General features: G+C 38.0%; 1 protein-coding gene across 1 annotated transcript; it reads left to right on the forward strand.

The window, feature by feature from the left end:
• Positions 1-14: 14 nt before the first annotated feature.
• On the forward strand, positions 15-21,013 carry atg2b (autophagy related 2B). Its single transcript, XM_032546758.1, has 43 exons — positions 15-209; positions 859-1,260; positions 2,070-2,232; positions 2,345-2,497; positions 2,583-2,685; positions 3,254-3,413; positions 3,493-3,672; positions 3,783-3,879; positions 3,962-4,126; positions 4,438-4,589; positions 5,474-5,585; positions 5,687-5,930; positions 6,597-6,759; positions 6,867-6,959; positions 7,065-7,253; positions 7,770-8,043; positions 8,119-8,227; positions 8,296-8,497; positions 9,835-9,977; positions 10,674-10,831; positions 11,679-11,854; positions 11,943-12,093; positions 12,175-12,377; positions 12,726-12,806; positions 12,903-13,009; positions 13,092-13,184; positions 13,268-13,338; positions 13,735-13,811; positions 13,895-14,065; positions 14,156-14,288; positions 14,797-14,996; positions 15,079-15,308; positions 15,399-15,516; positions 16,059-16,250; positions 16,327-16,428; positions 16,511-16,589; positions 16,681-16,891; positions 16,975-17,044; positions 17,125-17,207; positions 17,314-17,435; positions 17,599-17,753; positions 19,219-19,368; positions 19,895-21,013. Exons 2-43 carry the CDS (start codon positions 1,099-1,101, stop codon positions 20,123-20,125), a joined length of 6,228 nt encoding a protein of 2,075 aa, XP_032402649.1. The 5' UTR covers positions 15-209; positions 859-1,098; the 3' UTR covers positions 20,126-21,013.
• Positions 21,014-21,975: the final 962 nt, after the last annotated feature.

Below are 21,975 nucleotides of genomic sequence, written 5' to 3' on the forward strand. Positions count from 1 at the left end.
AAATTAGGATAATAAATTTTTAAACCAACCAATCAACAAACAACAGTGTTTAACCCATAATTTATGGACAATGCAATCCTTTCATTCACTCTATAGCATGAAAACATCATTTTTTGAGTTTGAATATTCTATTTCCGAGGAGTTTTCGAATGCAGCATTGTCCATTGGTGCGAAGTCATGAAAGTGTTTGTAAACAACTCAATCAGAAGGTAACTTGCGTGCTGCTTTAATGTAATCATTCTTAGCTTGTTAAATGCTTAACCTTTAGCATGTGTAATTGTTATGCTTGCATTGTGTATATATGTAGTTATGAATGTAACGTTAAAGTGTTGATAAAAGAAGAAATGTTTTGTTTTATCTTAGCTAGCTTGCTAACTAGCTCAATGCTACAATCTTAGCTTGACGTTAGCAACCGGCCGGCTATGAAGGCTGTGAATGTTGCAGTTTCAGTGTATCCACTATGCTAATAGGCTGCTAAATATCAGCTAGCTTAATGACTTGCCTTTGTCTAACCGGTAGTCAAAGCACATGTCCGGTCGGTCAATGACAGCTGTGTTTTTGTGGACATGCTAAGGCCCGACAGAGATTTTTATTTTTATTTCTGTGACGCTCACGGCTATTTCGCAAGCAGATATGAGTTTGAGAAAGGAGACTACTTATACTCACAACGTTAAAATACTTTACGCTTATTTAGAAATGTCATTTCACTTTCGATCTGGAGCAGTTTAGTAAATGTACAAAGTATCAACAGACAAAACTTCTTGTTATTATTTTTTTTATTTAATTTGTGTCAAGTCACATGTTTTGGTTTCCAATTTCAAATGGAGGGGGGGTGTCTTCTGTGTATCCTTTCTGTAGGTGCAGCAAACTGGAGTCGGATCAATTCCCACATAGTGTCAACACATCCTCCAGCGTGTCCCAGATATTGGGATGTGAAGGATGTTTGAGCTCACATTTGTTCAGTACCTTACATCAAAAGGATGACACAACTGTAACATCATTGATTCCTTCACAGCTGTCTGAATAACCTCAACTTAGCAGCTCCACAGTCTCACAGCCACTTTTGTTACCACCCCACTGTTCAACCAACAAGTTAAGATGCCCTGGCCATTTTCAGAGTCCATCAAAAAGCGGGCCTGCAGGTACCTCCTTCATCGGTACCTGGGGAATTTTCTGCAGGAGAAACTAAGCTTGGATCAGCTCAGCCTTGATCTTTATCAAGGCACTGGGTCCCTTGCACAAGTACCATTGGATAAATGGGTATGTGTTGTGTTAAATTTACAATTTTAAGAGCATTTATTTTTGTTGAATTATGGAACCCAAGTGTTACATTGTGTAATGAGTTCATACTGACTGTGAGATGCAATGTTTACATATAAAGTAGCTGAGGTAAATCTGTTCAAACTTGCCACGGCACTATTTCCAAATGACTTAAAAGTAAATCACAGAACATTTGTATTATTTTTCACTAATCTACAAGAAATTTTGGTCATATGAAACAAACAGTTTTTATAAATGGGATTAAAAACAAATTTAAAAAAATTGTATTACCGAAATGTTTAGTTTGTTGCCGGTGAGTAAATATGAGGGTTTATGTCCTGAGGGCAAAATAATTCAAATGATGGTGTAATAATTTTACAGTAATGTAAAATAAATAAGATGCACCAATGAGTCAGATGGAGATCAAAATCAGATGTTTCTTAAGTAGCTTTGACTGGTTATTGGCAGGGCAGATAATGAGATATATATGGTTTTGTGTACACCAAAATGAGTCAAAACTATAAACAGACACTATTTTTTATCTACAAATGCATCAGTCAAAAGAATGTTCATTGATACAGTTTTCTATAGTTAATAAAACTCTGGTAAAAATGGGAATAATCATATAATATAATTTCTCCATTTTTAGTTGGAATCAATATTGATATCTCTATTATATGCAGCATATCTAGTCTTTAATGTGTTATAGTAATTAGAAAAAAAGTGGAATTAGCAAAGAAAACTGGAAATTGATCTCTGCCAGCATGTCTTCTACTGGAACTAAAAATGTTTGCCGTCTTGTCCTGTAGTCTCTCAATGAGCTCCTGGAGACGGCGGATGCTCCCTTCGAGGTAATCGCAGGATTCATCCAGACGATATCTCTGACCGTTCCATGGGCAGCGCTGCTACAGGAAAACTGTGCCCTGGAGGTCAAGGGTTTGGAGATGGTGCTAAGACCAAGACCGAGAGCGGGTAAGGAGATGCTGATTTGTGTCTACCTTTACCATATGCCTGAAATAGGAAGGGGCTTAAGTTAAGTAAACATGCCATATTTAAACATGTGAAAATATTGTTGTTCCTCCAGCTTCTGGCACTGAGCCCATGTACTGGTCCAGTTTTATGACGAGCAGTATGCAGCTCGCCAAGGAATGCCTGAGCCAAAAACTCACTGATGATATGGGAGAAAGCTTTCAGCCTTTTGAAGGATTGGAGAAGTTTGCAGAGACAATAGAAACAGGTATGTTTTATCTCCACTCTTTATCAGCAAGTTTAGTGAAAAATACAAAAACGGTGACGTAATTTTTTTTTCTATTTTGATGCAGTTTTGAGACGAGTCAAAGTGACGTTTTTGGATACCGTTCTCCGAGTCGAACACATTCCAGAAAATTCTAAAACTGGAATTGCACTTGAACTTCGAATCAGGAAGTAAGTAACTGGATTAATGACACACAATGATATTTCCTAAGTCTAAATAAGTATCCACGCTCCTTGAAATTTTCTACAGTACATCACACTACAACCATAAACTTATAATTTCATGAACTGGATTTATTTTACATGATAGACCAACACTATGTAGTGTATCATTAGAAGGAAAATCATACATGGTCTTTAAAGGCTTGTATAAATAAAAGTGTAAAAATGTAGTTGTATTCACCACCAAACGTAATTCTTTGTAAAAAGTATTTTCATGTAATTGTTTGCCTATTCTTCTTTGCCAAAACGTCTTAACAACAATTTTCAAATCACAGGTTCTGGATTGGATTTCTATCTGGAGTTTGAGTCATTTTTACTCGTGAATACTTTTAATATCTTCTTCCACCATTTTTCCGTATTTAACTGGATTAAAAAATCTCAATTATGCTTAATCTCAATTATGTTGGTTTGTCATATAAAATCCAATATAACCCAGCTTGAGGTTGTAACAACACGATTGTTCAAGGAAAATGAATAAATCTGAAAATGAATATGAATATTTTGTACATTTGTGCAGGATTGTTTACTGCGATGAAACGGGGGAAGAGAGTCCAAGTGTAAATGTGCATCAGCCAACCACATTCGCACATAAAAACATGCAGATGGAAGGAATCACTGTATTCTGGGACGAGTTCTCAGTCGTGTCTCGCGATTGCAGATCCTCACCCACCCCTCCGGTTGGTGCCTCCAGTATTTCAGCTCCCAGAAAGCATTTTTTTGTTTTTGTTTTTAACACAGAATTCTCTTATTTTACAGGAAACCGAGCCAAAGCTTTCCCCCAGTTGGAATCCCAAAATTATATGTGAGCCCCATCCACAGTTTACAGAGCCGCTGTCCTCCATAACCCCCTTTGAGACTGTGCAGGTTGGAAGCCTCAGTGGTAAAATTGAGCTGTCCCTCACTCTGAAAAACAACCTAGCTCTGCCTGGTGCAAAGGTAAATTAGCAAAAAATCAGTATTATAAATAAATTATTGATATTTATTATGTATTTTTTAAATTGGAGTAGTACTAATACTTCTGTTATTCTGGTGGTATTTCTTCTCAGTTGGATGTTGTTGGACACATTGATAAACTGCTTATCCTGCTCTCCCCACGCCAAGTCCATCTACTCTTGGATTTATTTGGAGCTTTTTCTGGAGGAGGTGAGAACATAGATGGTAACTGGCTGAAACAATCTTCACGAAAATGAGCTGTTTAAAAATAATTCCTGATCTTAACATTAAGGTGCACAAGAATGGAATAAGGACAGAAAAAATCGTCCCATGCAACAAGAGGATGAGTATCGTCTCCATTTGGAGCTGAACCGATGTCTGAAGAAAGACACCGCTGTTCCAGGAACAGACCCAGACCTTTTCGATAGCCAGACCACCAGAACTGTATCGAGTCGAGGTTGGAACAAAATGTCATCTCATTGATATTCTATAATTGCTCTATATGTGACAGTAACATATAGCTCAAACAGTATGATCCACCTCATTTTGCATTTGATTCATTTCAGATGTCATATTTCGTTTAGAAACGGAAACACCAGTGTGTATTTTGGATCCTAGAAGTGTGGTTCTAGGTTTTGGTCACAAAAAGCTCACACCAATAATCGAAAACTTTTCATTAAGTTAGGTTGGACTTTTGAATATAAATGAGTCTGAAACAGATTGAAACAACATTGTGTCTAATAAAACCTGTTTTGCTTCTTGCTGTAGATGATGTGTTCTTCTCCATGGCTGACATGGACATGTCTCACAGCTTATCGTCCCTCCCTCCTCTCGGAGAACCGCCCACTGTTGACTTGGACTTGTCTCTCAACAGCAACTACTCTGCCTCACCTGGAGAGTCTCCATCTGGAAATGCAGCAGTGAGTCCCACACGCTAATCAAACTTTGATCTTCTTGTTTAGTGTTTTTGAGCACATGGAACTTGGTGTAATTTGAGGTTTTTTTTAATGGTCAGCATGATCCTCAGGGTTCCTATGCAGTCTACTTGTCTGGAATTTGACTGAAATATTTCACAAGTTTGGATATAAATGGAAAATCAGTAGTGTGTGGGGAAAAAAAAGTATTTCCGGTCATTATTTCTGTTCTTATTGTCTAAAGGTTGTATCAATCCATCCAGTCCATTCATCTGTTTTGCTGTCCACTTATCCATTTGTCCGTGCATTCATCTGTTGGTCCTTCTATCCGTCCACCTATCCATCCATTGAAATTATCCTTATAATTGTTTCTATATGGAATAGTTTTGCTAATTACCAAGTTACGGGTTTAACTTGAAAGACCAGCTTCTAAGACAACTTCTCTTTAAATGCAATCTTAAAGAAAAAAAAATCAAATTAGTAATAAATCCCTAGTAATAATGCGTTAGATTTATTTTCAAAAATTGTCATAAACTAAACACTGAATTTCCTTATGGATTGCAGGATTTCATGGATTAAAAATTTCTCTTTCTCGATTAGCAATATGTTAATCTTAAATATATTTCAGTGCAATCAAAAAATAATGAAAATCAAGTTAATGGTTCTGTTTACATCACAACCTCTTCTCCAGCTAATAAAGTGTCTGTTATGCCATGTTGTTTGTCTGGTTGACTTTTAAAACCTACTTTAAAATTTTGTTTCTCAATAAATTACTGATTTTTTTACATTGTCAAGAACTACCTGGATTTTGAAATGACTCACAGAAATCCACTTTAAGATTGTTGCATTAGGATGTTATTTTCAGCATGGACATCTGCCTGTGCTTTCAGGCTCTGTGGGATGACTACATGGATGTACCGCGACAACGAGAGAAACGGACGAGTGAATCCTCTGCCCAGTCGCGGGATTCACAGCTCCCTCAGAAACTACCGAGACAAACCTGTAAGCATGCTTTAAATAATTAGACACAGCCATTTTTTTCTTTGCTTTATCTGAAACAGCAAGATAAAGATAAAACAATAATAATTGTTTTACATTTTCAGCCCATTCGTCTAAAACACACGGGGATGAATCAAGACCAGAGCTGGTGCTAAAGCTGTCACTGAGTGGCTTTGCAGTCTCTGTCCTCCACATTGACCCGCTGCCACCGCCACATGCCGCCCCCAGCCCAGTTGGACCCCTAGCTGGACATTTTTTCAGCGCACAAGGCCCAGGCCAGCTTTCTCCAGATGCTTTCCTTCGGTCTCGATCAATGTTTGATCAGGCTTGTCCCCATGATCATCTAAGGTAAACACCGTTTACAGTTAATTGTAATTGTCTAAAGTGCTTTTTTTAACTAGATCAGGGGTGTCCAACCTTTTTTTTCATGTGGGCCAAAATATGTTGGGATTTTTTTACCTACCATAATCAACATTAAACTAAGAATGAACTGTTTTAATTAAACAGAAAGTAATCAGATTACTTTTTGGAAGAAACTAAATCATAGATCCAAAACTTCAAAAAGTTTTGTGGATGTTTTCCATGTTGAATGAAAGTCATCCAATTTGCTTTTTTTGAGCTCGAATAAAGAAAACTGAAATTTTTTTGGTCTATTTTCCGCAATAAAAACAGGATCTAGGTCAGACGTTATTTGAAAACACTTGTTTTATTTGGCCAAGTTTTAATACAATAGTTAAAAGCAGATTTGGTGTACTTTAGAGCATAAGTCAATGAGTAGATGTAGTTCTAGTTACCATGACAACTATAGGAAACCAAAAATGATAATTTTGTGTTGCATCTAGGATCTTTGTAAGTAGATTTTAATTTAAAAGTTGTGTTTTTTTTCTTTATTTAATTCTTCTTGAATTGTGGTCAGGGTGGCCGCACAAAATCAGTCCAGGAGCTGCAAATGGTTCCGGGGCCTCACTTTGACTGATCAATGACTGTGTACATAACATGGACCAATGTTTGCAGGTTTGTTGGCCAGGGTTTGAAGATAAACTACGAACACTGTCAGGGATCAAACTTGCGGACTTTCAGGACTGACATCTCCCTGAGCCAGATGGAGTTTGTCGAATGTCTGTTTCCTTCTGAGCCTCCTGTTGGTGGAAACCACAGAGGAATCCAGTACACTGAGGTCAGTATTAAGCTTTTCTTTCCCTCTTGTTTGAACACTGCCTATATAAGACAGGCAAAACTTCAGTTTGGAAGAGATTTTAATTTTTTTTTTCTGTCGCACCTCAGTTCTTAACATTTGAGACCCCAGTCAGTGATGAAGCATCCCTTTCCACCTGCCTTCACTTACTGTACAAACTGGCTGAGCGCAGAGGCCCTCAGGTGTTCACCTTTAATCATAAATAAATTAACAAATTAGATCCCACTTTTATCATGCAATACCTTTTCTGCATGGCACACTAGCTCGCTGTTTGCTGTTCTGTTCAGGCAGGCCAGGTTCGTCTCAGCACAATACCAAGGAAAGCTGAGATCCGGGTGGAGCTGGGTCCTGTACGCTCCGAGCTGGACATCAGCATCGTCGACCGTCTCAACTCTCTGCTGCAGCCTCAGAAATTAGCGACTACAGAGATGATGGCCTCCCACTTGTACACATCTTACAACAAGCACATCAGTTTGGTAAGTTCTAGATGTTTATTGAATTAACTAGTTTGCTGTTCATAAAAAAGTAACTATAAAATTGTTTTGTATTAACATTAAAAGATCATACCATTACATCAGCCTTCTTACACATTTTCAGCACATACCTGCCCAGATTTTCAGTGATACAATTCCCTTTTTTAGTTTATTTGTATTGTGATCAGGTTCGAAACATAAAACTTTCAAAAAGCAGGAAGGAAGAGATGGAGGGAGGACATGGGAAGTGAGTAAAGAAAAGAAAAGTAGAGAAAGAACTGTACAAATGATGGACTAAATGGATAATGGAGTAAAAGAGAAAAGTAAAGGGAGAAAGAAAACAGGACACACAGATGGAAGGAAGTATGTGAAACTTTTAGAAACATTGATGGATTGAGGAGAGGAATGCAGTTTTTAAAGATGGAAGAATAGGATTAAAAAAGGGATGCTATTATTGTATACATTTGTTGCATTATTATTATTTTTTTCTGAAACATGGATTTCTTGGATCGTTTTCAGCACAAAGCCTTTGCAGAGGTTTTCCTGGACGACACCCACACTCCCTCCAACTGTCACATATCACTGACAGTGAATGCTCCGGTTCTCGGCCTCTCTGTGCGCTTCCCTATCCCCGACCTGCGTTCAGATCAGGAGAGAGGCCCCTGGTTCAAGAAGTCCCTGCAGAAAGAAGTTCTGCTTATGGAGCTGGAAGACCTGGAGGTGAAAACCGAGTTCATGGGCGGAAGCTCACCCAACCAAACCAAAATGGAGCTCACCTTCAAGGAACTTACTGGTTCGTCTTTTGTCAGACAGAAAGAAAATGTGATTATGAAACGGCCATTGACTTGGTGTTGTTGTCATGGTGCAGGAAAGTTCCAGGAGGAGCCGGATCAACCCGCTGCCCGTTTCCTCAGGGTTTCCCACAACATGGAAGGAGACATGATGACATCTGAAAGTGTAAAGTTTGACTGGCCGAGGTACGTTCACATGAACCGGCGAGTCTATTGAACTCCGATTTGTAGTGACAGATAATTCCTCTGAGCAGGGTCGTCCTCAAGATGAATCCCACCACGGTCCATTCAATACTGGAGCGTGTGACGGCTGAAGATGATGAAGGGGCTGAGGATCATTCACTTGAGGAAGAGGAGGAGGAAGGGGCTGCTCATTCGTTGAAGGACGTGTGTGACTTTGGGAAACCAGAGCCGTCGCCCTTTTCTTCACGCAAGGTTATGTATGAGACTGAGGAGGTGAGTCAGAAGTGAAGTGCAACAAATCATAATTCTTACATCATATCTAAATTCATGTTCCTTGAGCTTTTCCCCAGTTTGGTTTCTTTAGCAACACAGACTAAATTGTATTTTATGTAGATTTTATGTGAAAAACCAACATGGTCTAGAGCAGAAGTGTTAATTTTTTTTTTAACTTTGTATAATCTGATCCCTCTAATTACAATGTAGTGCAACACACTGTCTTCATAACCCATCTCTTTAATAAAAAGTCCTGTTTGCAGTTTTCACATGCCACAAATATGTGGACTAAGATGCTGTAGTCAGTAAAAAACAACTACAGTCATAATGACTTTGAACACAGGGCAGTCTTGGAATTTTAGAATGGCCCAGTCAAAGTCCAAACCAAATTTATCCATTGACCTTCTTTGAATAATAATTACCATTCAACATGTAGGGTCGCCATGTTTCTAAAATTTGTCTTTTGCTACAATAACTTTTGCTTGTCAAGTGTAATGTTTGCATTGTAAAAACTTTAGAATATGGCGCACTTTTAAAATTGTAGTCTTAAATAGTTTTCTATAATAGTTTTTTCCCATAGCATAGCAGGAAATTAGAACAGTCTGCTGAGTGCTAGATTCTATTGTTCATGAAATATTTTGTAATAATTGTTGAGGAGGAGGCGGGTGAAGTTATAGGATTTATTTTTTCTAACAGTTTTCCCCACCACCACTAGGGGTCATGTCAATCTCAAACAAGAATCATGTAAAAGTTTTTCTTCTCTTGAGGAAAACATTAAATGTAGTAAAGATTTTAAGAAAAAACAAGCCGAGTTAAATGTAAAAAAAATCGCAGTTATTTATAGAACATCTGTAACCGTCTTCCTGTCTGTCTCTCCAACAGGAATAGGAAGACTTCTGTTTTTTCTGTTTGTAATCTGAGTTTTTTGTTGTAGATAACTAAAGGCCAAATCTGGATTTAACTTTTTAATATATGTGAACATGGTAAAGCTATATTTAAGGTACCTCACTTTAGAAGCTGCATGTATGTTTTAAAGTGCAAATAACAGAACATCTGTGCTAGACCTTAAACACCATTTTTGTTTAACATAAAGTAAAATCTACAAAAATCTACTTTTTCACTCTGTTGCATGTTCCAAAGATTTAATATTAACATTTGAGGGGCAGGTGTGGTTTATCCAGGTGCAGAAATTTGCATCCTGGAGCGAGGATATTCTCTGGTCAATACATTAACATGTTTGACTGATGAATTCTTACGCAAATGAGGAACATGTTTTGCAAATCTGATCTGTGGACAAAACAGGTGGTGACGAGATGAATGTGTTTCCCTGTTTGCAGATGATCATTCCTGGTGATGTTGGTGAAATGACAGAGTTCCAGGAAAAAACCATGAACAACTCTCGCTTCATCCTGGAGCTGTGTTTCCCTAATGTGCAGCTGGCACTGCCCGGCAAGACTTTCTATGAAAAACTACACAACAGGTTCATCATTTATTAAAAATAAACACAACAACTTGACAGATGTTCGGATCAACTGGTAGTTAAAACATGTTAACAGCATCTCCATTCTCTTATCTGCATAAGTTTTTCAACAGAGAACAAAATCTTAGTCTCATCTGATCAAAGCACACATTTCAAGTTAAAAATCACATGTGTTTACATGTTATTGTAGAATAGACAAGACTTTTTTTCTGTATCTTTTACAAACAACTTGTTGGCATGTGTCTACTTGTTGCTGCAGTTAAGATAAAAATAACTTTCGGAGATCTTTTAATTCCCTTAACATCCTCCTCTCTGTGTATTATTTCAGTCCTCATCCACCTCTGTGGTTAAAATTAATGGACCTTTGAGTCGCATCATATTTAAACCCCTGAGGAACAGAAAGTCATCAACTACTAATTAGAAGTTTCTAGAAATAACTTGACACAATAATAAAAAAAACCTTCAATGTTTATTTAACAATTGATTTTTAGGTGCAATGATTTTTGTTTTTGCCACTGAATTCATGTTCTCAGATTATGGGTTGATTTTGCATTGTAAAATTGCACCACTGCAATGAAAAATCTATGTGTTATAAGGCTTTTGCACATCTTCATCATGCGTACCAATAACTGTGGCCTGCACTGTGTGTCCTGTGCACAGTTTCATGAAATAAAACATGCATTCTCCATGTTCTAGAATAAGCAATGACCTTCTGCTGTGGGAGCCCACGGCCCCGTCCCCAGTGGAAACCATAGAAAACATGCCGTATGGAGTTGGACTCTCTGTTGCCAGCCAGCTGATTAACACTTACTCCAAAGACAGTTTCAGCCAGTTTCGCTCTACTGGCCCTGAGGGTAAGAATAAATGACCCGTCTCATATTCAGAGTTCTTATAGGTACTTGACATCCTTCGAAATGCTTGAATTTTATTTAGGTGTTTTCAAGGTTTAGAAATTTCTTGATTTCTGTACAAAGTCCTTTACAGTTATTGATATTCAAACTGCAGTTTTGTAATAAAGTGTGATCTTAAGTTTGATTAAAAGCCTAAATTTGGAAAATGTTACAGTTGAAACCAGGTATTTTCATGCACCTTGTAAAAAGGCAAACACATTTTTAAATCATACTGCAGTTTTCTTGTTTCAGGTTAGTTAGAATTACCAAAATTATTTCTAATTACTAAATTTCTGAAAACTTGGCGAGAACATATTTTAGCAATTATTTTTGTATATTGTATTTAAGCATTTAACCTGAGCAGAAAAGTCATTAACCTTAACACGATTTGCTTGGATTGTTTCAGTGTAATAAATATTATTCCTAATGGCTCAATGAGTTATTGATCTATTTAATTGAAATAAAGGTTGCCTTATATATACATATATATTTTTTTTACGTTAAATAATGTTTTTAAAATGATGGGATTTTTTTTCTTAATTAGTGTTTTATTATTGGAACAGTCAAGTTTATAGGATGTGTGTCAGAGACTTTTCAAAACATAAAATTTTGTTATACTTTACTTTGCCTTGCCCCTTCTGTAGAATACAGAAAACCATCACAAAACATTATTAATAACAGTAATAATTGATACCATGTAATATTGATTTCAAACAGTCTTTTTTCAGTGAATTTCCTTTGTTTTGTATATGATTTTTCAGTATCTTATGATTTATGAAATCATGTCCAAACCATCTCTCCTTGTTTTCAGAGGAGACCAGTGGCTCAGAGGAGGAGAATATGCATTACTACTCTCCTGCCTCGGATCTGGGCTTCAGATCTCGAAAGAAGAAAAAGCCCAAAGCGCACAGCAAAACCTCCCAGAGCCTCTTTTCTGTCATCCTCTCTGTTAATCATGGGTTAGTGGCGCTTCAGACAAACTCCAAGGTAAAATCTGCTTGATATTGTCTTCAAATCAACCAGCTCTAAAAACCTTTTATATGTGCTTCATTAGTTTGTTTGTTTTTTTTCCCAGGAAGAAGATAAATCTTTACTAAAAAACAAACATGGGGAGTTCTGGATTGAGGTGAAAAATGCTGTTTTGTTCAGCGTCACTCAGTATGAAGGCTTCAAGGACCAACACTACATTTGCTTTCACACCAGCAGCGTTTGCATGTACCAGCAAGGTACCACTTTATATAATTTCTCCTTATTACTAAGTTTATTGACTATTACTGTAAATATTTAATATTTATTAATCCACCCAGGACTCCTAGATGGAGGCATCAATGTCTTAGACATCAAGTTGCCGTGCAGGACACATCCCCACTGGCTGGAGCCCACTGTCTACCAATCAGAGACTTTTTCAGAAAGGTCCTCGACCCCCTCGGAGGGTATCGGTCTGGAGGCCCGGAGCATGGTGTCGGTCGCTGTCAAAATCTCATCACAGAGTGCAGAACGCAACCTCAAGGTCAGACATTCAGATTGACTCTCCTGAAGCCTCTGCCAGTTTGAACTATCGTACACTAAGGTTTTTAATCTTACTGTTAATCTGCATGCTCCCACTTACCTTAACTTGCTGATGTGATGCCTGAATTTTCCCACTGTGGGACAGTAAAGAATATTTCTGTCCTATTCTAAAAGCACTTAAATCATAAACCAGAACTGAAAGCATGCTTTCAATGCTTAGCACATATAATTTGCTAAGGACAGAATGTGTTTAATTTAAATAAAAAATTGTCTTTAAAAAGTTTCTTAACTTGCGGAATATTTAAGTGTAATATTCTCACTTCAGCGGCATTGTTTTTGGCCCATTCAGGAGTTTCTGGTTGCTGTTGGAGTGAGAGGAGCCACACTGCAGCACAGAGTGGTGCCACCTAATCTGGGCTGGTATGATCAGGTAAAACAAACAAACAAAAAAAATCACACACCATGTTCGCAAATCTCTTTAGACAGGCAGACATTAAATGAAATAACTTGTGTTTTTCTGACATAGATTGTTGACTTTCTGAATGTTTCGGCTGAGCCTGTGTTGGGTTACGCCCCTCCCATGTCTGTCACCACTCTACATTTACATCTTTGGAGTTGCTCATTAGACTACAGGTAAAGCAGATTTCACACTGATTGCTAATAAACATGTCTTTATTAGTAAAGTATATTAACAGAACAATCTTTATCTTGTCAGACCTCTCTACCTGCCACTCAGATCTTTGGTGTTTGTAGAAACATTTAGCATCTCCAGCAGCGTCTCCTTGGACAATTCATCTTCAACCTTAAGGTTTGGTTGCTTTCTTAGTTATTTGAGAAATATTTATTTAAATCAGTTTCAAAAAACAAGGTTTTAAAGAATTTTTCTTGCAGGATCATTTTGGATGAAGCTGCTCTGTTCCTCTCGGACAAGAATAATATGGTTTCTGTTAATCTTGCGCGGGGTAAGTTGACTTGTTTTTGTCAACATTTAGGACTCCTTCCTCTTGATATTTATTTCCTCTTGATTTAGTTTGGCCTGGCAAAATTTGGAAAAAGAAAATTAGAGTACAAGATATCATTCCTATTGCCTACATGTTCTATCCATCAGTTTGTCCTTTCTCCATAAAGCCGTCTGCCCGAACATGCAGCAATATCCTTGGATATTATTTGTCCGTCATATATTTCTTTGTTCATCATTAATTGCTGTTTTCATCCATCACTGGTTTTGTAGTTGAAGTCTGACCTCAGCAGATGCATTTGCAGTAATGTCTTAGTAAAGAATACATTCTTGTGTAAAAAATATTGTGTTTAAATGTTTCTTGCTTACTGTTCTGATCATTGTTTCATTTATATAACAGACTATGTTCAGGTTGTAGACATGGGGACACTAGAGCTGAGGATTACAGCTGTCAAACCTGGAGCAGATGGAAAATTGGTAAGTTTATCAACTCTAAATAAGATTTTTCACTGAAAGGAGAAAGTCTGATCTTTGTTTTGTTTTTGTTTGTGGGGTGATAGTCAGAGCCCAGATTTGAGCTGCGCTGCTCCAGTGATGTGATCCACATCAGAACGTGTTCGGACTCCTGCGCTGCCCTGATGAACCTCATCCAGTATGTGGCCAGCTATGGGGACCTGATGCCCCCGGAGGAACCGGAGACCAAGCGCAACAACACCACACAAAAAAACAAGGTGACATTCAACTCCTGAGCTGCTGCTATACAAAAGCAAAATGTTTAAAACAAACATCTTAAATTAATGATTTATTTATTTTTTTGACAGGCGGAGGTTCCCAGCAGACCGACATCTCAGATCCCGCTGCTTGCTGAGAAGGAGCTGCAGATTCTGCAGGACCTGATGAGTGAAGCTATGGAGGAGACGGACGGGCAGCAAGTGCCGTGCCCGCAACAAAATGGTTCAGACTTTTCTCAGTTAAAGAAAATTCATTGTGAATGTAGTGGTTTACTGTTAAAATATCATTGTATAGAAATAAGTGATTAATTTGCAGATTAGCTATGTGGCTTGATTTAAACTGGAACTGCTAGTTAAGGCTTTAAATTGTAAGAAAATGGTGATAATGTTCATGTTCTTAGATTTTATGTGGTAAACCAAGAGAAAATAGTATTTCTACAGTGGAAGCAGAATGACACCTTGTTAAATGACACAATTGTTTTGTCTGTATTTACAGATAAAGTAAGAAGTTAAGGATATCACTGGATTTTGTTGTTTTAATGTGACAAAATGTAGAAAAGTTTAAAGTTTATAAATACTCTAATAGTATTTCTCTTCAAAAAAGGTCAAGACAGCTATTTTGATAAATGTTCTGCATAAAAATGTGCAGAAGCAACAACCTAAGGACCTATTTTTCCAGTTTGATTAGCATGATGGGCTCGCTGTTTGTTTACGTTTTTAATTATATGTAGGTTCCTATGAGGAAGAGACTCATGACCACGACCCACCCCGCTCAGACCTGTTTCTGTTCCCTGATGAGAGTGGGAATTTAAGCCAAGATACAAGTCCCACGTACCCCATACTTCCCTCTCCTCTCATTACGCCTGCGCCTAACCTGGCCCAAGAGACGGATGACTTTTGCATTTTGGAAACTCCTGATTCCAGGGGAGAGGTAAAGAATTACCTACTCAAATGTTTTCCTTTTTTGTATGTAAAATGTGTGTTGCTTCACTTTTAGGGTGTTTGTGTTACAGGATCAAGACCAGGAGCCTGTGGTAAAGCAGCTCACCTCGGATCCAGTTGAAATCAAAGACAATCACTTCAGTCAACCTTTGGAAGGGAATGATTCCAGTCGTGGAGCCATGAATTTTCCCATCCCAGAGGTCCGCTATCTCATTAGGGAGATTTCTGTCATCTGGCATCTTTATGGAGGAAAAGACTTTGGGAGTTCAGCATGCATTGCTTCACCTGCTCGAAGCCGGGGGTGAGCCATTCTTGTTGGTTTCTCTCAAAATTTGTACAAAGGGTAGGAAGCATGCGCTCTAAGATTTTTGTTCCTCCTTGTGTGTTGTAGATCTACTCCTCATAGCTCCCCATCTCAAACTCCAGTTAGACAAGTGAAGAGTTTGGGCCGTATTGGAGGAGGAAGAGGAAGAAACCCTGATGTCCTGATGGAGATACAACTCAGCAAGGTTGTTTGTTATTATTATTATTAATGAACAAGTGTTTATTATAGAGTATTTGTGGTTGACTTTCGACCTGTGAATACAGATGTTAGGTGCTTTTGAGCTACTAAAAAGCACAACATATTTATTTTTTATTTTCTGGATAAATTTTAAAAAAATATTTGTGGGAAAACAAAACATTGATTTTTTTAAAACTAGGGACTTGTTTTGTAGGACTGTTCTGCATCATTCTAGCTTTGATTCATTTATTGTATCTATAACGGAGCTTTTACCAACCTATGTGATTCGTAATTATTTATTGTGTGACTGGAGGCAATGTCACATTGTGTGTGTGAGAGAGCAGTCGATATTACACAGCTCTGCAGTTAGACATTTCAAACCAAAGACAAAATAATCAGAGTTGACATGTTTAACTTTCCGATGTTGATCACTAGCCAATCTTTCTGTGCATCCCACATTCATTAGAATCACATTGTTTTTTCTAAATGTTACGGTAATTCCTTCAGTACTTAACTTCTCCGTATTTAACTTCTCCATGCTGAAATCAGGTGAGATTTCAGCATGAGGTGTACCCACAGACCCCTGTAGCATCTCGTCCAGCCATGGACCAGCCAGTGTCCCGCCAGGTGTTTGCTGTGCAGGACTTGGAGATTCGGGACAGACTTGCTACCTCACAGATGAACAAGTTCCTATACTTGTACTCTAGCAAGGAAATGCCTCGAAAAGCCCATTCAAACATGGTGAGACTGGCAACACACTACGACCTTTGTTAGGTTTGTGAATTCCTGGAACTTCATGAGTACTTGTTGTTCTTAGTTGACAGTTAAGGCTTTGCATACGTGTCCCGAGTCAGGCCAGGCGCCTCCTGAGTGCTCCTTGCGTGTTTCTCTAATGCCTCTTCGCCTCAATATTGATCAGGTATAACAATCAGATATAGATGTTTGCAACGTTAAAAATGTTGAGCGTACTCGATAACCCATTATTTTTGGTTTTCTTAAAGGATGCGCTGTTCTTCTTGAAGGATTTCTTTAGTAGTCTTGCAAATGAAGTGGAGTTTTTCTCCCCTCCTGCTGAAGAAAGTAAGCCCAATAATCAACTGGTACTTTTACAGTTGTGCATTTTAACACAGTTTGACAGCTCATAACTATTTTCGACTTTTTCTTTCCACAGCTGTTTGTGTTACGACAAAGAAAGTCGCTGCCCCAGAGATCTCCTGCAGCTTCTCCAAACAGACTGCTGGCAGCCAGGATCCAGCCCCGATCATTTCAGTTCCTGCTCAGAGGCAGATCAGCATCAATAGTTTCTCAACGTCGGGCAGGGGGGTAGCAAATGATACCGAAGCTTCTTCCTCTCCTTTTTCAGACCAACCGATCTTCTTCAGGTCAGTGGAAGCTAAAAACGACATTAAGCCAGAAATAATTGCAATACAGAATGTTCGTGTTTAATCCTGTGTTCTCTTTTCAGAGAATTTCGGTTCACTTGTGAGGTTCCAATTCGACTGGATTACCATGGGAAACATGTATCGATGGATCAGGTATGTGATCTGACACAAAAGTGCATAAATGATTTCTTAAAATAATTTTTATTAATAATTAGGTTAATATCTCGTTTCAGGGAACATTTGCAGGAATCATCTTTGGGCTGACACAGCTAAATTGTTCAGAACTAAAACTGCGGCAGCTCTGCTATAGACAAGGGTGTGTTACCTGAATATCTTATGAGACAGTGATCCATTGCTGCATGTGTTGCCTTTGTGACCATGGCCTATTTTTCAGACTAAACTGGCACTTCTTTGTGTTTCAGATTACTTGGTGTGGACAAGCTGTTTTCCTATGCAATAAATGAGTGGCTAAATGACATAAAGACCAATCAGCTTCAAGGAATCCTAAGTGGTGTGGCACCGATTCACACTCTGGTGAAACTGGGTGAGCAACAACTTCTGGATCCAGCTCATTTCCATGTGTTCCTCATACAACTACCCTGGCATCTAATGCTTTTTTTTTTTTTTTTGCATGTTACCTCTGAGGCTGGGATAACTTGGGGATTTCTGTTCATGTGACATCTAAGTGAACTTTTTGTTCTGTTCAGTTCACGGCCTGAGGGACCTGGTGTGGCTCCCTATTGAGCAGTACAGAAAGGACGGCCGGATAGTCCGGGGTTTTCAGCGTGGCACAGCCTCCTTCGGGACCTCCACAGCCATGGCTGCTTTGGAGCTCACAAACAGGATGGTGCGGACCATCCAGGTAAACTGGTTCTGAATACTTTCACTCCAGTAGGACATTTATTATAATGTGAAAACTATAAAAAATTTACAGTCAGCAGACTTGTTCTGTAATTTTTTTTTCTTTGCTATATCAGCAACTCAAATATTAAATGTTCAGCTTTTTCAGAAAACAGTTGACACGTCTGTTTTCTTTTAGCATTTTTTAAAATGTATTTGTTGTTCCAAAACTATTTATAGATACAGAAGTGAATAGGATGAGTTTTCTAGTCATTCAAATATGAGATGATCTTTTAAAATAATCCCCTTACTTTTAGCTTGACACAACATTCAGATTTCAAACAGGGCACATCATATTGAGTTGTTATTAAATGCTTCAGCATTGTAGCATCGTCAAACATTAGATGTCATTATGTTTTTGAGCAAAAACTGCATTTTTTCCATATAAAGATGATGACATCATCCACTTTAGTGTTCAGCTGAGCTCTTAGATTCTAAAATTTTTTCAGCAATAACAGTTGTATAACAGTGTTTCAATGTATTTGAACTACATGCTTCAGAAACAGGAACATGCAATCCATTTCTTGGCCAAATGTAAACATCAGATCGGGTTTTCCAAGAAGTTCCATGAGACAGTCAATCAAAAGCACGCGCCTGCTGCTGTTGCCATGGTTACTTTAAAGAGCAAGAGGCAAAAGGGACACAGTTCACTTGGTCTATGTGTTCTTAATATGAGCTAACATAAACAACATAAAGAGACATACTTTAGGTCATTTACACAAATACAATGAATAGAGAAATACATGCATAAACATTTGACCAGCTTTACCACAGACTTTCACACAGAAAAACACAAACAGAGACTAGGTGGTATTCTGAAGAGGGACATTGAGAATTAATGAAAATTCTGAATAGCACAAATGCATGCAGTTACAGCTGATGATGATTTCCATTGTTTGACCCCTAACCTACGGATAATAAACAAAGAAACAGGAAGATAGACAAAGGGAAACACTTACAATGCTTTTAAAAGATTCTCCAGATACAAGTTTTTTACTTCAAATTACACAATCTAACAAAAGCCTTGTTTTTGTTCTGTTTTTTTAGGGGGCATGTTGAGTGATTTATTTAGATTTCAAGTTAATTTCAGCAGTGCATTACATTTTCTGGTTTCTGTTTTTCTGCAGCTATCTCTAATGCTAATCTGAGTCTTCAGCTCTTTAACTACTTAAACCAGATTAGTTTCAGCATCTGCTGTAGTTTTTTGTTTCAGCTTTTGCTGTATTAGTCCTCAGTGCTAATAAAAAACTATTCTTTCCAACATTCTGATATTTGCAATATGATCTAGTCTTCAACAAATGTTTCTGCTTCAGTTCAACTTCAAAAACAGACCACTTACCAATAAATCTCACAGCATTTGCATCTCAATTTTTGGAAGGAAAAACAAATTTATTTTGTTTTAATTTGTTCAAATTCTGTTTCTTTAGGCAGCAGCTGAGACAGCTTATGACATGGTTTCTCCAGTACCTGACGAAAGAGACACAAAGAGGGTAAAACGGTACTCCCATTATGGCCTTGCTCATCAGCCTGTGGACCTGAGAGAAGGTGTAGCCAAAGCTTACACTGTGGTGAAAGAGGTAAGCAAATAGCTCATCTTACCATTCCTCTTGAATTTATACCGTTAAATTTAAAGAAGTTTACATACACTTAAGAGAAACACAAGTTTCAGTTTGTTGTGAACTTTTTCTAGTTCACACAGGATCAAAAAAAGAACATTTAAGCAAATTTTTGTGGGTTGTATGTATATTTTTGAGCCTGCATGTATAATTCTTACCATGTGTGGATTAAAGTTGGCAAGTAATATATTTAATTTAATTGTGATAAAGGGTAGGATTAAGTAAGTGTTCATTTCTTCCTACTCCTTTTCAAACAGATATCTAGTGGTAAGATAATTATTTTGTTCCTGATTTTGTGTGTACATGTTTCCTCTTGTCCTGCTTGTTGTTTTTAAAAACCAGTTTGAAATAAATGAATAAGTAAAAACAAAGAAAATTCGTCTTTCCATTCCACCCTGAAAGAACAGCATCAATAAGATGATATTCATTCTGGGTAATGACCGCATGTGAACTTCTGACGAGAACTGTATGCTGGCTCCTCCCGCAGGGCATCACAGACACTGCTCTTACTCTTTATGACACGGCGACGCGGGAGCACGAGCAGCGTGGGATGACGGGAGCGGTCGGTGGAGTCCTCCGCCAGCTGCCACCAGCTGTAGTCAAGCCACTCATCATGGCCACTGAAGCCACGTCTAACGTCTTGGGTGGGATGAGGAACCAGATTCACCCCGATGCGCGTCAGGAGGAGTCACAGAAATGGAGGCACGAGGAGGAGTGATACTTACTGCTATGAAACCATCACTGTAAAGCAGATGCAGGCTGGAACGTTTTTTTGTGTTTGAGGAAAGGTTGGCAGTGACTTCTGGTGTAAATAAAAGCAGTCTCATCCTGTGGCAGTGTGATCTGATGCCATCCGGCTAACAGTTCCCTCACAGTGCCTTCATGGTCATCAGCAGCGTACACCGTTTTGCTCAATAAATGGATTATATAAATTATATATGTGCAAGCCACATATCATTCTGATCTGGCATAAGTTGTGTCAGATTAGAAAGCAGAATTGTGACAGGTCATCTCATTAGCTTCCTTTTCAAGCAGCTCTGTTTACAGATAGTGTTCTTATCCTACCACTACTGCTTAGTGTCAGCAAAAACTAGAGTATGAGGTTTAATTTATTACATGTTATATGTTATTTACTGTAAATATTCCAACTTTGTAATCCATGCAAATTTAAGACAAGAACTGAAACCGAATGTGTCAAAGGTGTGTAAAGTTATTTAATAAGCACTTTTAAGTGACTTGAAGGATTACATGTCCAAATAAATGAACAGGAAGGTAATCCAAACACATTGTACAGCTGCACAGGTTTATTTTGAACTGTAAGGTGTGCTATTTTCACAAAAGCTGCTATTCAGAACGTCACTTTTAAATATTTTGTTTTCCTTTAGTTGCAGCTTTTTACAAAAATGATTTATCTACATCTCTTATGTCTTATCAACTGTTTTTATTTAAACGAATGAATATGGATGTTGTGATAATATGTGTCACACATTTTAGACTTGCATATTTTGTTGTTTATGTGGGAAGAATATTTTTTCTTGGGCATAAGTGTAATGTAATAATTGTATTAAATAGGTTAAAGGTAAATAAACTGTTCAGATCATGTGCATCATTTTTATGGCACTATGGGCCATAACTGTTAGACTGGATTATGATTTTTAAAACATAAACGCCACATCTTCATCACGCCTTTACGTCACTGCTCATCGTTTTTTCACAGGCTTACAATTGATTTTAAAAAGTGTAAGTATTAAAGGTATAATACTTATCTTCTAAACTCATTAAAATTCACCACATATAGTTGATAGTTGTTACTTAGCACTAGGAGGGCCAGGTTTTTAAGACCTGCCAGGTTTTCAAGACCTGGTCTTGAAAACCTGACGACTCTGATGGCTCAAATTAGCCTCCATTCATCTCTTCTATTGTTCTATTGTACATGTGGTCGTTGACCGTCAGGCCAGAAGGTAGGGATGTGAATAGTCCATGTTGGGGGTGGGTATCTATGATACCAACAGGAGATCAGATCTCCTGTAGGTAATGCTCTTCAGTCTAGTTTTGAAGCATACATGAAGTGTTTTTGGAGAGATGTGACCTTTTGCAGCTGATCCATGATGTTGTGCTGCATTATCCAGGTCATTTTGCCAAATGTACATAGAGTTTGCAAAACATACAATCTGTTTCAAAAAGTATGCAAAGGTTTTTCTAAAAGAAATGAGTAATGTTTCTCTTTGAAATAAAGCTAAGAGGGTATAAAATGACAGTTTAGAAATAAACTAACCAAATTAATTGTGTTGATCCACCTCAAAAAAATCATGCAAAAAGTGTAAGCAAAAGAGATCTGGGAGACTTTGCACATGCAAATTTGCATGCAGCCTTTTGTGCTGTGGAGGATAAATAGGTGACTGCTTCACCTATTTAGTTCACAAGAACTAATGGCATTTATTTCAGTCATAATCTTGCGGGGGGGTGACCAAGGTTCCATCACTATGTGACAGCTGGTCAGCAAACCTGGCAAACATGATTGACATGGCAGCACTGAATGCACATGTGCTTTATCAGGCATGCATTGGG

The sequence above is a fragment of the Xiphophorus hellerii genome, chromosome 19 (genome assembly GCF_003331165.1).
Source record: "Xiphophorus hellerii strain 12219 chromosome 19, Xiphophorus_hellerii-4.1, whole genome shotgun sequence".
Classification (NCBI taxonomy): Eukaryota; Metazoa; Chordata; class Actinopteri; order Cyprinodontiformes; family Poeciliidae; genus Xiphophorus; species Xiphophorus hellerii.

What these genes read in the sequence shown, in the direction of transcription:
- atg2b (XM_032546758.1), top strand. Translation starts at nt 1,099, where the DNA reads ATGCCCTGGCCATTTTCAGAGTCCATCAAAAAGCGGGCCTGCAGGTAC. An exon ending in CGCTTCAGACAAACTCCAAG is followed by an intron (nt 11,855 to 11,942) that starts GTAAAATCTGCT and finishes TTTTTTTCCCAG; the next exon opens with GAAGAAGATAAATCTTTACT. An exon ending in GACCAACCGATCTTCTTCAG is followed by an intron (nt 16,892 to 16,974) that starts GTCAGTGGAAGC and finishes TTCTCTTTTCAG; the next exon opens with AGAATTTCGGTTCACTTGTG.